Source organism: Micropterus salmoides, unplaced genomic scaffold (assembly GCF_014851395.1).
Source record: "Micropterus salmoides isolate LMB-PRFRI ecotype aquatic unplaced genomic scaffold, ASM1485139v1 Ms_hic_scaffold_4, whole genome shotgun sequence".
NCBI classification, from domain to species: Eukaryota; Metazoa; Chordata; class Actinopteri; order Centrarchiformes; family Centrarchidae; genus Micropterus; species Micropterus salmoides.
The window spans coordinates 11918241-11935072 of NW_024043372.1; the positions used below are offsets into that span (position 1 = coordinate 11918241).

General features: G+C 39.9%; 1 protein-coding gene across 3 annotated transcripts in view; it reads left to right on the forward strand.

Moving 5' to 3' along the window:
- LOC119886299 (plexin-A2-like) overlaps positions 1-16832 on the forward strand; it is a 79843-nt gene that overhangs the window by 45074 nt on the left and 17937 nt on the right. For all 3 annotated transcript variants that reach the window (XM_038696945.1, XM_038696946.1, XM_038696947.1), the window contains 12 exons: positions 503-656; positions 1177-1273; positions 3568-3682; positions 4217-4417; positions 5146-5242; positions 6366-6565; positions 8552-8703; positions 9756-9873; positions 10279-10415; positions 11121-11288; positions 12753-12846; positions 16249-16488. In XM_038696945.1, the coding sequence (XP_038552873.1) occupies positions 503-656; positions 1177-1273; positions 3568-3682; positions 4217-4417; positions 5146-5242; positions 6366-6565; positions 8552-8703; positions 9756-9873; positions 10279-10415; positions 11121-11288; positions 12753-12846; positions 16249-16488 (1773 nt within the window). The remainder of the gene's footprint in view (positions 1-502; positions 657-1176; positions 1274-3567; positions 3683-4216; positions 4418-5145; positions 5243-6365; positions 6566-8551; positions 8704-9755; positions 9874-10278; positions 10416-11120; positions 11289-12752; positions 12847-16248; positions 16489-16832) is intronic.

Genomic DNA, 16832 nt, shown 5'->3' on the forward strand with positions numbered 1-16832 from the left:
CTTGCTCTATTGTAATGGCTCTAACACTTGCTTTCTTGCAAGATGAGAGAATTAAAACCACTCTCGCATCTCTGTTAAATATCTAGCTGGAGCCAGTAGCCGATTAGTTTGCAAGTAGCCTGGCTATGTCCAAACGTAACAAACTCTGCCTACCAGCAAACTCTGCCTACCAGCAACTGACAAATTATAGATAAAGATATATCCAGTTTGTTTAATCCATACAAAAACAGAACTGTAAAAACAACAAGTTACAGTTTTACAGGGGGTAATGTACCTGGATGGGAGCAGTAACTTCCTGGAGTCAATTTTGAAATATATACAGTACGGATTTTGTACGGCTTTTAGCTTAAGAGGAACTGATTTTTTTCCCTTTGGACAGGTTTCCCAAAATTTTGAATTATGTAGAACCTTTAACTCTGTTTTTAAAGAAATACATTTACCAATGCACCATGCCAGTTTCAAATTCAATACATCAAATCTTCTCTCTCTCCTGTGTTTTTAGCTGCTGCTGGAGGTGAATAACGTTCCAGACCTTTCTGCTGGAATCACCTGTTCATTTGGGCAGCAGGCCCAAGTTGAGGGTCGTGTCAATGGGAACAGCTTCATGTGTCTGTCCCCAGCTGGGAAGGAGGTCCCTCAGATACCAGAAGGACAAGGTATGAGCTCAGATATCATGTGTAAAAACAAAGAAATTATGCACTAATGGTAAAAGAACACAGCCTGAAAATACAGATTTAGGGGGGTTGCCAATGTGAGTTGAAAAACTTAAAATATCCATATTCCAGACACAAAAAAATGCCTTCTTTTCAGATTGACCACCTTGCATTTTTTGTTTATCCAACGAGTTTGATAAGTACGAAGGAGCAGTAGAATTTTCTCTGAGCATATACAGTAATCCCTTAATTGAAGTTTCTGACTGAAGGTTTTCTCATGACAACAGCAATATGCCCTTGCAGAGAAGCAGACACCAGGTGGCTCTTTACAGAAGTGTGATAAAAGTATTAACATTTTTTTTTCTCATTTTGACCTCTTCTTTTCGCTCATTGCTTTCGTTCTTTCACCCATCCTTTTTGTCTCTCTCTCTCACCTCTCTTCACACTGTTCTCTCTCTCTCATCGACTCTCACATATTTTTCAATCCCTCTCCTTTCTCCCTAACCCCCTCTCTTGCTCTCAGACTGGGCTGGCGTAGAGCTTCGTCTGAACTCAAAGGAGACGGGTCAAACAGTTGCCAGCACAGAGGTGAAGTTCTACAACTGCAGCACACATAAAACGTGAGTCCAGCTGCCACCGCCCCTCACTCTTCTCCCCTCAACCTTTGATTTGTTCAATAGTTGGAAGAGTACAACCTAATTTAGGGCAATGATGTACTGATGTTTGCAACTCCACTTAAGATCAGGCTGTTAGATAACCTCTGAGTTCAATCTGTCAGGTTTCATTAGAATCAACAAGATGCATTTGCCGTGGCCTGTTTGTTTCCACTTTGCTTAAGCTGGCAGTTTATGGGCTTATTGCTCACAGCTTTAAATACAAACAACTACATATGTTTTGTCAATTATTCTTAAAACTCAATTTTCTTTTCTTTTTAGACACAAACATTTTCCAAAGTATATATGCTCTTTTTATGCAATAACTTATACATCTTCACACCAAGAAACTGCATAGTCGTCCCACAGTGTTCGTAACTGAGCAGCGTTGCTGGTGCAACTGAGTGTGCGATGCTGTAGGCCAGCAGTCCCCAAGGACCCGTAAATAGATAAGCATTAGCCTCACACACCCCTTTTTGTCTTGACTTTGTCCAAAGGGGCCTGCCAGAGTTTGTTGTGAGGTATGAGACATAAGACATTTTAGATTTTAGCCTTGCCCTGGTGCCTTGAGGGTAGATAAAATAATGTAAATTAAAGAGGACTTTATTTAAATGCTTATCTGTTTTACCCCTAAGCTTATATTGAAGCTTCCAGACTGCAGGAGGCTGCTTTGACTTTGAGCCATTATGCTAATGTAAACTGTATCTACCGTAACAGTAAACTATGACAAGAATGTTTCGATCTGAATAACAATTACAAACACTGCTACAAAGGTGGATCTTATTAGGATGAATGCCAATTAGCCTACAAGTCTGCAAATCAGCAACGTTATATGTTTTCACAGCAACATAACAAGACACTTCACAAAGCTCCAGAAAGGCCAAATCACATAATACTGAATTAGTTATTTAAAAGACATTTATTGTCCACTTTCTGTGAGTGGTACAATAATAGTTAAGAGATGATAAGCATGTCCTTTCTTTTTTGAAGTGTTACTGAGATTTGAACTGACATACTCTGCAATGAACCGTGAGAACACAAAGGCTGGATTTGGGCATATACAATAAGTTCACTCTAGGAGGGAACATCTGATTGATAGGATTGTATTCATAGCCAAACCCAGTAAATTAGTCCACAGTGGATACACATGCCACCTATTCAAAATTCTCTTTGACCGCGACATGAATGCCCCAATATAACCACATTAAACCATTAGAGAGAAACAGTAGGAAGCTCATCACATCCGCCCCACACCAATACGGCCTCCATTAGCTGTGGAGTGACCCTGTGAACTCCTGTGATTAATAATTCAGACCAGACACACTCCTAATCCAGCACCTCTTCCTCCCCCCACTACCACCATAACCTCCGCATAACGTCACCCTTGATAATTAATTATCCAGTGTTTGCAGCTCCCTGCCAGTCCACCTCTATTAATACCCAACCCCCCAAATTTCTTTCTCTTTCACACACGCACACATGCACGCACATGTTTTTATGTCCATACTGGCCCTGGGCAGCTAATTAATATCTAAATTTAATGGTGCTGCACTACATTTATTGGCATATGTAGCCGCTGTATTTGATTGCAGCTAGCGGTTTTATAGATTCCTCATGGTTTCATCTTATTTCATGACCAAATTCAGGAGAACCAACTTTGAGGGAAATAGGCCAAGTTCAATTTAAAGCTCTCTAATAGCTCTGTTCAGTATATCAACAGCTGTGCATCACCCATCTCTTCACCTCTCACTTCACTGCAGTTGACTGAATCAGAGCCAAAGATGCAATTCTTCTCTAATGATTGTGTTTCAATTCCAGATTTTGAATGGGTTTGTAGGTGTTTTTATTACAGTCAAATTTCAGAAATGTAAAGCAAGGGGTCTGTAAGAAACGTGTTACATATACTACATCTTTTTATTTGTTACAACTGCTTAAGAGTGCTTTAAGTGTCAGGGACACTTGAATAGTTACTCTCCTGCCAAAACTTCATGCTTAAGGACATTTATTGTCATCTACAACAAAAAGACTACCATTCATGCATATAAATTTTGGACATCTGATCTTTCCATGAAACACACTAATAAGATAAATTCAGAAGAAAGCTATAATCCTTTATGAGTCTCCCCTTTTAATTCTCTAATGAAAAAGGGATTCATCTTTATTTTACATTCCGTGTATATGCAGAGTAACTGAATATACAGGAGGTATTATAACATATTTTTCAGTATTGTATGTAGTTATTTGTTTATTTCTTCCTGCAGGTGTCTGTCCTGTGTAAACAGCACTTTTCGTTGCCACTGGTGTAAATACCGCAATCTGTGCACCCACGACCCCAGCAGCTGTTCATTCCAGGAGGGAAGAGTAAACGCCTCAGAGGTGCTGTACATTCACATTAACATAAATATACTGCAGTGTTAGTTTCATTAGCTGATTAAAGTGTAGCTTTTACAGTGGCGCACCATCTATCTGTTCCTTAAAAGCACAATCCATGATTTAAAAATATAGCCTACAGCCATGCTAGCAAATCTATGAGGCAACTCTATGAGGCTTTTTGAGCGAAATGCTAACGTCTGCATGCTATGAAATGTCAGGATATCACCACCAAATTCATTAGAATTCATCTAGGAGCTGTGAATATCTGTACAAATGTGTGTGCCAGTAGATTTTTCGATATTTTACTGAAACTTTCACCTGCTAATGGCACTTCATGAAAAGTCAGAATCATCAAAGTCATTAGGATTTATCCTCTTTCTTCTACTTATTTGGACTCTTGTCATCAGTTCCCTCCTCTTCCTCAATGGTCCTTTTCAATGGTGTGGCATGTGCCATACTGGGTGGGATTTACACCATGCATATCCGCATCTTACTGTGAATGGTACAAATCTTTGCTTTTGTCTGTTGTTTTCACAGGACTGCCCTCAGCTCCTTCACTCTGGAGAAATTCTCATTCCGGCCGGCGAGGTCCGACCCATCACCCTCAGGGCCCGAAACCTGCCCCAGCCGCAGTCAGGCCAACGGGGCTACGAGTGCGTGGTGCACGTGCAGGGTGTCAGCCACCGTGTCACGGCACTGCGCTTCAATAGCACCAGCGTGCAGTGCCAGAACAGCTCGGTATGACCTCGAACACTCCCAGTGGGAGTCTCACAGCTGTCAAATGAGGCAGATAGCTTGGATGCTGTGTAGGCAAGGTACATAGGGTACATCAGTGAATACCGCCCGAGGTGTTGAGCATACTGACGAGAAAGCAGAGGCAAGGGAAAGTGAAAGAAATGAGGAAAAGCATGTGAGAGAAAGAAGGAGATTGACAGGGAAGGAAGGATGAAAGAAAAGGAAAGGAAAATTGTTGTATGGCTAAAGTGAAAAAGATGGAAACCAAGACTTCAATATGACCTTGTCTTGTAAGCTGTATATTGTCAGACTAACATCCTAGGTGTTAACAAAGCATAAATGTGACGTTCCAGACAGGTTCGGGATTAATACAGGAGATCTTTGTGAATTTTGTTGCACAATGCAAATTAGAGGCAAAATTTTGATGCAAAGCATACCTTGCTACTCCGTGACAATGAATGAAAAGGCCATTTTCTTCAGATGTGGATGATCAGCCACCCCAGCCAGGGTTTGCGTCCCTACATGTCAAAGAGGAGAGGAGCAGACAACCATTGCAAAAATGACAGATGGTTAAAAGCCTTGTCTCTCTGCTGCCCTTTCATTCTCTTATTTTACCCCTCTCTGTCTTTCTCTGTATGTTCTTTTTTTTTTAACTCTATCTCTCTTTTGACTTTCTCTCTCTCTTGATCCACTTACCGCAAGCTCCCTCACTCGGTGTTTCTGCTTTTCAGTACATGTATGAGGGTGTGAAGATCAGTGACCTGGCAGTAGACCTCTCCATCGTATGGAACGGCAATTTCATCATCGACAATCCCGAGAAGATTAAAGGTGCCTCTGCCATCCATCACTGCCAGGCCAGAGAAGTGTAAAGCACTCAATCCACAGGGGATAGATGGGTCATATCACTTCAAGGCTCCCAATGGGCCTTGAGAGAAAGTTCACAATAGCAGGGAGTGTTATCAAAAAGCACCTAATCACTTGTGTGCCCGCACGAGTGAAGGGTGAATCTTCATATTTGCTCAGTTTGGCTGTCACGACTGCTCTTGGTTTCCTCTCCATCATCATGCAAGAAAAGGTGTTTGTCAGTCGTCATTGTGGGTTGTACAATAAATACATCCCCGTAACCAAGGGTATACATAGTGATGGCCATGGATTTTAACAGACCTTGTCATTACTCAAGTAAGTTACTTTATATGGGCATAAATACAGGCTACTTACAGGGGAGAGGATGTAAGAAACAGACGGTAACACTTTCTATGAAGGTCAGCGCTATAATGACTTATGCATATATTTATAACACGATATAATGCGTCCATAAGACATTATAACAGTTGTTATAATCACTTACAAACATGCATTAGGCGCTTTAGCAAAGTTCATAATGTATTATGAACTTTTGATTTAATGTTTTATAACTAATACTAATACCAGTTTATATCAATATGAATTATTAATAAATTAGAATTTATTTTTTTAATGACTTAAGTGTTATGTCTTATAGACAAATTATATCGTGTTATAAATATATGCATAAGTCATTATAGCGATGACCTTCATAGAAAGTGTTACCAAACAGACTTCAAAGAAAGGTTTATTGGATTACTTTGGCATCTTTTTTTCTTAGAAGAAGGAATTTAATTTAATTAGCTTTTTAAGAATTTTATTGAATTCACAAGTTGACTGTCCTGTGTTATAGCCAGATGTTTTTGAAGTTGACTGTAAATACCAAATATTTAAGAATGTGTTCCGATCAGTTGTCAGTTTGATTTCATTTGAACAGTTGATCAAATTGTAACAGCACTCCCTGCTGGTCTAAATTTAGTTGTATTTTTACAGAATTTTATTGTTGACATTTGCTTTTATAACCTATTAATAGCAGTAAAAAAACCCACATCAATATTGACAATTACTTGATTTTAAGTGACCAGATATCCTTTGTGTTATTCCACAGTGCACCTCTACAAGTGCAGCGCCCAGCGCGACAGCTGTGGCATGTGTCTGCGGGCAGAGAGGAAGTTCCAGTGTGGCTGGTGTAGCGGCGAGGGCCGATGCACCATGAAGCAGCACTGTCCACCCATCTCCCCCTACGCTAGCCGCTGGCTGAACCTTTCTGCCAGGAATGTCAAGTGTACCAACCCACGCATTACTGAGGTCAGTCAATCAGTCAGTCAGTCAGTAACTCAGTCAGTCAGTCAGTGACTCAGTCAGTCAGTCAGTCAGTCAGCCAGCCAAGCCACCGAACTTAAACATATAGTATTTCTAAATTATACAAACACAAGATGTGATCTTTTGCTATAAGAAAGCAGTCTCATTTAGAATAAGTAGTTTCTGATAGTATTTTTTTTCAGAAGCTTGGATTTCTTAAACTCCCCGCGACCCTGTACCGGGATAAGCGGTTAACGATAGATGGATTAATGGATTTCTTAAACTAATTGTTCCATTTGTATTATTAAAATTTATAAAATTTCAGAAAATTGGACAAATAAAAAATATAAGTCTTGAACTAAGCAAGCCAGTTCAAACCAATCATGACATTGTAGTAATCTGTTCAGAAACTTTTAAGATGAAGATGGAAAGAATCTTGTTTCAAGTGCTGTGTTTGTCTGACAGAGAAACCAAAGTGAAGCAGATTGTTACAGTAGCTGATATTACTTTATTTCACTCCGTTCTGGCTGCCAACTGAGAAAATGAGCGCCACCATGGTACCATCACCGTGGAACAGTGACATCTGATATAAACACTATTTCAAGTTGACATGATATTGACTTATGGCCTCTACAGGATAATAGACCATAGATTTATTCTTATGCATTTATAGTGTAAGCAAAAAAAACAAATTTCCTGTGGAGAGTATTCATTATTTTTACTTCCAGAAACTGCCATTTGAGTTCTGGAAGAGCTTAGGGGCTAAAGGCTTTTAACAAAAGCCCACTGCCCATAAATGTCCAATCACAAATCTATCTCTTCAACCATCCATCTACGTATCTGTACCTCTTAGTAGCAGACAACAGTATGCCCACACATCTTGTTGGATATTTCTGGTAGCTTGTATAAACCAATTTTTGTAGCAATCTGTAGCAACCTTCCAGTTTCCCATCGAAGTGTCTGTTTACCTGAGACGATCTCAGATTTTATTCCACTGAATAACTTAAGTGCTTGACAGTTAAACGAATTCAGTTTGTTTAGAGAGTGGTGATGGATCTTTTATGTCACAAACTCCTGTTCATTCTCTTGAATGAGGCACAATGGGTCAGGCACAGAGATGCAAGACTCTTCCACTTCAAAGAGCCGCAAGCCTTTGATGTCCCTGTCACATTATTGGTGTTTCTGAAGGAGCTGCAGCAGAATGAATCAACTACCGAGTGCTGCTCGGGCGTTGAAGGAGTGTTGGACTCCTTCTGCTCTGCACGTCCAAAGGTTTCCTGCTGGGATGGTTAACTTTACACTGGAAAGGACTGTGAATAGGCTTTGTTAAACACTGCATTATTCATCAAAGTTTGTTTTGAATTACAGCAGATATAAAGGTTTTTTGAATTATCCATATCAGTAAGCGAGTTATGCAATTCACACAGACTTAAGGTAAATTTACAGTGCTTAATGTTTACACAGAGATTAAACAGAAAGTGTCTGTGAAGACTCTCCGTCAGTCGGATCATGTGGAAGTGCTGATTCAAAGGCAACTGGACTTATTTTAGATTTTTGAAAAATAATTGAGACTCTAAAGCAAGCTCACTTGCCTTTGACTTAACACTTCTAGATTGTGCTAAGATTTTAGGTTTTTTTTAACTAATATACACCTTGAGGGCTTGCATTTTTATACAAAAGCATCAAACTCTGGATATTTTGTAAAAGCACTGCAATTATTTTGTTCATATTAGCACATGACTCGCAACTAAAAATGTAGCTAATTACATTTAATTCTCTCTATGGCACATTATTCTCCAACATGGGAAACTCTGGGATATGTATACTATTTCCTTCAAATGAAAAATCTATTTACAAAAACAATATAGTACAGAAAATGTCCTTTTATTGCTGGTTTTACAGTTTTTATTCTATGTGGACAAAACTGGCAGAGAACCTTCCACTGTACATCAAATCCTTTCTTCATCTCACTTTCTTTTCATTCCTATGTAGGTGAGCCCAGTTGCAGGACCTCTGGAAGGGGGCACACAGGTCACCATCCAGGGCCTGAACCTGGGTCTGTCATTCTCTGAGCTGGAGGGCAATGTGGAGGTGGCAGGTGTGCAATGTACCCCACAGGAGGAGGGATACATCACTGCTGAACAGTAAGAGAGCCTCCTCCCCTCCTGTGCCTGGACACACATGGATTCATACTGTGTTGTACATAGACATACTGTACAGATGCAAACACACCCGCGAAAATAAACACATGCAATCTCTTTTTCTCTCACACACTATTTTTCTCACTGACACTAGCACAGTCTGTGAATAAGCCGGAGCCCAGTGATGCCTCATCAGGTTGTAGGATTGTGTGGGGGGCTTTGCATTGCTCTGGTGCAGTCAGAGCCAAAGGAAGAGACAGTCTTTGTGTCGTTGTCGTTATGAGACTGTCGGCACAGCTGTAATTGAAATGCGCTGCATGTCGCTGACTGGAGGGACAATCTGTTAGCCATGTGTTTCTCTCACAGCCATGTAATGCGATTGAGCTCAGGCTGCAGGGACTTTATTTATATCCTTGTAAGAAATAAAAAAAAAGAAAAAGAAAAGAACATGCCAGCAGAAAATTGGAAAACTCTCGTGATGTATGAATAGAAGGGTTGGGCAGGGACGATTCATTGGGTGCTCTTATTGTATTGGGGAACAGAGTTTCTTGCGCAGAGCAGTGCATTCAGCAGGGCCATTCATTTGGCACACACAGTGCTTTAAAACATGACATTACAGCTGTTACAACCATTAATTTCAGCATGGGGTCAGTTGCTATAATGACTTATTCATGGCACACTTTATCTTATTGACCTGACAGGAAATGCTGATTTATTAAAGAAACCCCTATGTTGTTATGGCAACCAGAGGTAATGGTGGGTGGCAATCGTGCTGGAGATGGGGAGAGGTGTAGTTTATCATTTGAGTTATATTGCTGTTATAGGTTTCCCATTAGGAAGAAAGATGGCCCTCTGTACTGACCCACAACTTCTATGAAAGTCTGCTTCAATCCCGCTGGCCAGCAGAGACCATCTTCAGCCAGTGCAATTCATAACAAATTTGATACAGTGCAGTGATTCTGTGTGTGTGAGTGCCTGACCTCTGTTATTACTTGTGTTATGATCTGTTGCATGTCTGTGTTGTAGTGCACCCACATGTTTTTATATCTTGACAGGATTGTGTGTGAGATGGCTGAGGCTCCTAAAGGCAGTTCACCAGGTCCAGTGAAGCTGTGTGTTGGGGAATGCAGACCAGAACTACGGGCACAGTCCTCCCAGCTTTACTCCTTTGTGGTAATTCTCTGAAATACATCTGTTTGTGTTTGCAGTGAATTAGGCTGAACATGTGATTACAGGTGAAAGCCAACAAGCGATTTGATCTACTCAAGCCACTGCAATAATGAACTGGAGAGGAAGCCAGAAAAAGACAACATAGATTGTGCATTCCGAAGGTGTTTCTGATGGTTTGTTCACTGTGTGTGGCAAATAAAAATAAACATGTGCTTTACTGCACTCAAGTCAGAAAGAATTTCGATTTAATAATATGTTTTATTAACTTTTTCTTTTTGAAAAGAATCTCTTTAGTGTACCCATTAGGTTTGTTAATTTTTTAGTTCCACAGTGGTTTATTCAGCCAAGGCCAGCAGAACAGGACTTTTCAGAATCAGACAATTATTAATGCATTTTGGTTCTCCACAGACCCCTTCGATGCTGGCGTTGACCCCAGGCAGAGGACCTGAATCCGGGGGCACGAAGGTCACCATTGTTGGGGAGAATCTGGGTGCTGGAAGCACTGTTAACGTGTACTTTGGTAATCAGACCTGTGAGCTGTACAGGTGAGTCTGGTGATAACATAACCCCTTGTTGTTATCTTAAAGGAGACCTATTATGCATTTTTAATATTTTCTAGCATTTCTATAATGTTACAATGTCATATGTTCATATTAAACAGAAGCATCTACAGCTTGTTTCAGACAGATGCTGAGTCACAGAACTACAATATAGGGCTGGGAATGCAGTATAATAGGTCCTCTTTAACCTTATATTCCTAAAGACTCCAGATTCACAGAGACTAAAGTGACACTGCTTCAACACAATATGAAAGATTTTTCTAACATCTATGAAACACAGTAAGAGATCACTCTATTTAAAGAACCACACTTTAGATACAATTAAGTGTCCTTGTGTTAAATGAAAAGTCTTAATAATGATTTGTGAGGAGGTGATAAAAGCCACAGCGGTAGGTATTGTTCTCTGTGTATTTATAGATATCTATTTAAAGTTCAAAATGCCTCACATGGTAGGAGTCAGGAGGGTGAGGCGAGGAAGCCATTAGCTAGAGCACCCTCTAATTACAGTGTTCCATCCCTAATGTGTCTGTAACGAGGAAGAGATGGGACAGTCTATAATGAATCCTCTCCCCTTATAGTACTGGGCATGGCTCATAAGTGCATGAAGTCAGGGATTTGCCACTGCGAACGGCAAGTGGGCAGAGTTGCAATCAAAGGCTTGAATAAATCACTCTTTGGTACTCCCACCAGGAGGACCATGGCGGAGATTGTTTGCTTCTCTGCGCCATCTGTGACGAGAGCCGGACCAGTGCAGGTCAGTCTGAGTGTCGACCGGGCCAAAGTTCCTGGGAGTCTGGCCTTTGAGTACATAGAAGACCCAACAGTCCAGCGCATTGAGCCCTTGTGGAGTATTACCAGGTAACAATAAGCAAACAGTACTACATATACACAGATACCAGCCACACGTATGCACTGATACCTCACGAGGATGGAGGTTAATTCCCTGGCCCTCTCTGCGTGGAGTTTGCTTGATCAAGGGGGTTTTGTTGTGATTTTGTTACCTCACACAGTCCACGGGCATGCAAATTTTAGGGCCTATCTCACAAAAGCAAAGTGAGTACTGGTTATGGTGGTAAAAGACAAATAGGAACAGCGCTACAATTAACAAATGATTGTCACCAGCAAACTGCTGACAAATTTGGCATTCCTACAGGGCTCTCAGATGCTTATGGGTCGCAAGTATGGTGTTAGTTTTGATTAGAAAAACGTGTAATAATTAATGCAATTTTGCAAATTTCAGCACTGCAGCACATATGCTCTATTTTACACATACAGTCTGTACTCAGTAGCAGTGAATGCTGAGCCAAACATAGACATAGATACTTTTAGTTTACCTTTCTGGCAGCACAATAATCAGGCAATCTGTGAGACTGTGAGACAGTCAGGGTTGCAGAGAGAGTGATGCAAAGAACTAACGTGTTGTGGTAGTCAGTTATAACAAGGTTAAACGATATCTAATCAGGGATCACAACGAGGTGACCAAATTTGCAAACACTCTTCACGGATTCTACAAGAATGAGCATCTATCACAGCTGAAAGGTGCGTTACCTGTATTCAACTAAATAAAAGATGGCACTTAATTTGGTTTCGGGTAGGATTACCCAGCACTACGTCCCTGCAGATTAGACTTCAGAAAGACACCCTGGCCCTCAGCCTAGTGACAGGAGGAGCTTTGTGGAGCTGCAATCAAGAGCCCTCATCATGAATGTGCAGTCCCACTATGTGGCCCTACAAGCTTAGGTACCCTTTGAAGTGTGAGAAGAGAAGGATTGGCACTGTGTCAGGCTAACTAGACTGGCCAGTTTATTAAAGCCATTTTCCTCATTCTTTGTTGTATTCTTTCTGTCTTTGTCTCTCCTTCTCTATTTTCCATACTTCAGTTTTCTAAGATCACACTGCAGCACAGGTTACGCAAAGCTTAGGGAGTGTTGTTTATTTTAATCATATCAAGTGCAGATATGTAAACAAGCTGCACCTGTATTCATGCTATGCCAGCCTCACAGTCATGGATGAATATAAAATAGCAGCCAGCTGGTTCGCCGTTTGATCTGGCTCTTCTGCCCAATAACAAAGAACAAGCTACCATGCCAGCTATACTTCGTCAAACCTGCATTAATGCAGTTTCTCTGGAAAATGTTGGATTCGTATGTTAAAAAGACTGATCCCTCTGCATGCATCACTCTAATTAAATCTAATTAAAAGGTAGTTTGCATTCATATATACGCTACTTGGAGCTGATGTGGTGTGCTTGGGTACGTACAAGTGTGTTTGACTAATAATTCTTGTTGCTTATGAATAAACTTGTTCCTTCCTTCCAAACAGTGGACACACTACCCTGACAGTGACTGGAACCAACCTGGATGTAGTTCAGGAGCCACGGGTCAGAGTCAAATATGCCGGCCATGAATCTGTCAATGTGAGTGTGACATCTGCTGATATACTGCACTCATCTTCATCTATGTTGGTTACTCAAACTGATAGAAAAAGTCACAGTAAAGTTGTTCTTTATTGATAGTTTACTACAATTGTAACAAGGTAGATCTAGTGTTGTGGTCAATTTACTACTTTTTGTTTTTTATATGCTGATCTGTACTGACATTTTTACTCATGATAGGCTGACAGGTTGGTTTAAAGCTGGTTAAGGTGTAAGTATAAAATACTGTACGCCTACAGAACTACTAAAGTGTGAAAAAAGTCATAGAAACAATCAGTCTCGGTACTAAACAGCCTGCAGAGGAGAGCAAATTAACCAACAAGAGACTGAAATACTATGGCACAATCTAATAAGCTGTAGTTTTTAAAATGTCAATATTGCTGTGGACGTAAAAATGAAGCCATATATAAATAAAGAGGTAAGAAAGAGCTTGCATATAGAGGTTCATTCTAAAATGAGATTTAAAAAACTTGAAAGTACAACTCAGTTTTGGGAGGTGATTTATGGTGCTGATTCTGCTTGTCTGAACTCCTTAGGCAGGTTGCTTCAAAGTGATTGATTGTTCCAAAGTGTTGGCGCCCCGATGGCAAAAGTCCAGTCACCTTTAGCCTCATGTTTTCCACTTTGGACCAGTAAGGGAATTGCCTGAGGATCTGAGGCTGCGAGTTGTGCTGAAAGAGGGTCGAAGCTTCTGGAGGGAACTTTTGACTCAACTTTGTAACAGATCAATATGAACTAAAATATCAATCTATCATATCATTCTAAACACGCAACTAGTGAAGAAATTCCAGAAATCGAATGATAAGACTTTTTCTTGTACGATGTAAGGTAAAGATTTTAAAGACATTTTTTATCGATGCCAAAATAAAGACAGAAGACAAGCTATACAAGGTTTACAAGGTAAATATAATATGAAGGCAACATGAAATGGCTTTTTCTAGACCAATAAATAATAATATATGGGAAATTGTTTGGGAAAAAATAGCTCTCAGCTGAGTAGAAGAAAGTTGAGGTCAGTCTCAAAAATTACTGCGGCAACAATTTCAAACTTTTCATTTAACAGCACAAAATATATACTGTATATCATAGAGGAATTCCTTTAAAGAGGAATGTGTATCTGGGTTTCAGAGGGTACATCTGTTGGCACAACAATGAAAAGAAACACCATATCTAAAGATAATATTGCTAAAGTAGAAGCATGTGAAAGAGAACCAAGATGAGGAATTCGGGATCTTCAAATGAAATGTGTATGAAGGACAGGAGTTTTTTATTTCTGTAGACAATGTTGTGTGAGCGGTATGCCCTGAGCCAATTAAATTGTGTGTTAATGATGCCAGCCCGGACTTTGAGCCAGTCAATTAAAACTGCATGGTTTACAATGTCATTGGCAGCACTGAGATCTAAAGGGATTAAAGCTGAACTTTAACCTGAATCAGTTGCTAAAAGAGGGTCATTGGTAAATTTAATGAGGGCAGTCTCTTTATCGCACATACTCTATCAAAAACATAACTGGAATTGCTTTCAAATGTTTTGAATCACAAAAGCTGTTAATTGACTTGAAACAACTTACTGTGAAAACTTAGATAAAAACTGAAGCTTAAAAATTGTCCTGAAGCTAGGGGAATTTATGGGATCTGCTTGAAATTTAAAAGGATTTTCAAGAGCTGCAGAAGAAAACAAGGCACATGCCAATTTCAGAGAGCTCCTGGTTATTGATAAAGTACCAATATGTAATAACAGTAGTGACAAAGACCTGTGGCTTTTTTAAAAATTTTAAATTAACCCCTTCAAAAGAGCAAATGATTGGCTTCATATGAGACGCATGTACTGGTTGATATGCAGGAACCATGGCTTCAAAACAGATTAAAACGTTTCCTATTAAAGCAACATTATGGATGATGTGTTTGTGCAATTTGGCACCCCTACCTTTTTAGAGTGTAATTCACTACTGTCATAAATTAGAACAACTGTACACATGCATTTGTTATGATTACATTAAAACTAGCAAGTCACCAACTTTGCTTACACAGCCAAACATCAAGCAAGTGCGACAACACAAGACATAGCAATATTACTTACTAGTCCAACAGAAAGAATGTCAGCATCCATCTTGCACGCTTGTCTCTTATTCCACAAAGCCTCTTGCTTGGCCCCTCCTTCTCTTCTTAGCTTCCTCAGTCAACATACTCTTTGGTCCATTTGCCTCTGCTATTAGCTAATATGTCTGTATAGGCTGCTGAGCCCAGTTATGTTGCCCGCTCGCCTGGTTCCGGCATGACAGTGGTGCGGCTCTCCACTAGCAGGATAATTGTTGGTAATGTTTTAACATTACCAATGTCCAAGTGTGTTATCAACTAAGTTTGCCAAAATCAACTCAAGATTTATAGCTAGCAGCGAGTGACTGAGCAACATTACATAGCTTTGCTACCATAAAATAACAGGTGGTGGAGAGCAGCGCAGGTGCTGAGCTGGAGGCGGGCGACTAAGCAACTTAACTTGGCTCAGCATCTGTCATTTTTGCATCCTTTTAGCTCTCTCTTCGCTCACGCAAATAAGTAAAACACAGGGGATTTCAATGTTACATCGTGCCATAGAAAGCTCCCATGGCCAAGAGAGACAATGATAGTGACCTTATTCACCCTATTACAAGTCAGCGTACCATCAAAATTAATTTGAAGCTGTTATTTTAAGATAAAAATACTACATAATGTTGCTTTAACATATGACCCAGATCTCTGCCTTTAATTTAGTACTGTAGCAATTGTAGTGGCAAACCAGCTGGCATACATTTACAGGCAGAAGGAAGAAGAGCAGACTGTTGAACATATGGATGGGAGGAGGTAAATACCGTAACAGCTAATAAATAACAGACAGAAATATAGATATCCTTAATCTAAGGTTATGTAGGTTAATACCACAGAGAGCATAAGTATATTCATGTTAATACACAAATTGAATAGGATAAAAAAGCTCCACAAAATACACATCTCAATGTTCAAATATGACTGAAAAGATTATTCTATTTCTATCTAGGGGCCCTTAATTTATTGCCTTAATGTATTCACATGTGGTGAAATTAACTATTGTTTGAAGTTTTAAATGTTTTTAAACTTTGGACCATTACTTACCAAATACATGTATGAGGATAAAATGTCATGAATTCATGAGTGACTCATGAATTTCTGGTTGGGGTTTCGACATGTCTTTCAATAATTTATGCAATTACTAGTCATGCAGCAAACACTGTATGCCATTAAACCATGAAATATGTGTATAATTATATGTAGTCTGGTTTCTGTAATATTTCACACACAATGTCTAGCTATGGGTACTGTATATACTCTGACATGTGTAACTAGGACACCTGATTTGATTCCTCTCCAGGTGTGCAAAGTGCTGAACACAACCACCATCAGCTGCTTTGCACCCTCTCTGAAAGCGGAGTACACAGCAGACCAGGAGACGATCAAACACGTGGACGAGTTTGGCTTTGTCTTCAACAATGTCCAAGCTCTTCTGACTTACAACAACACAAGCTTTGTCTACTACCCCAACCCCTACCTGGAACCCCTCAGTCTATCAGGTGTTCTCGAGCAGAAACCTGGTGCTCCAATCATACTCAAAGTACGTCAAAGGAGATCTGACCTGCTCCTGCTATTCTGGTTTCTTTATTGATTTTCTTATAATAGATAGTTATAGACTCTATCTGGCATTGACAGAAATTCTGATCACATAATGTTGTGCACACAATATTTCTAAAAATGTTTTATGATGAAATTAATTTGAATGCTTTACTGCACATGTTTTAAACAAACAACACAATAGCGGACACAAGTGGCAGAGTCTGCTTTATCTCATGCTTCTTTAACTAGCAGAGTTTTTATAAAAAACTACATTTCTCTCTGAACTCCTGTCTTTCCTGTCACAAAGAGGACAGCCACTTGGTGTAGTTTGTGGAATATATTTTT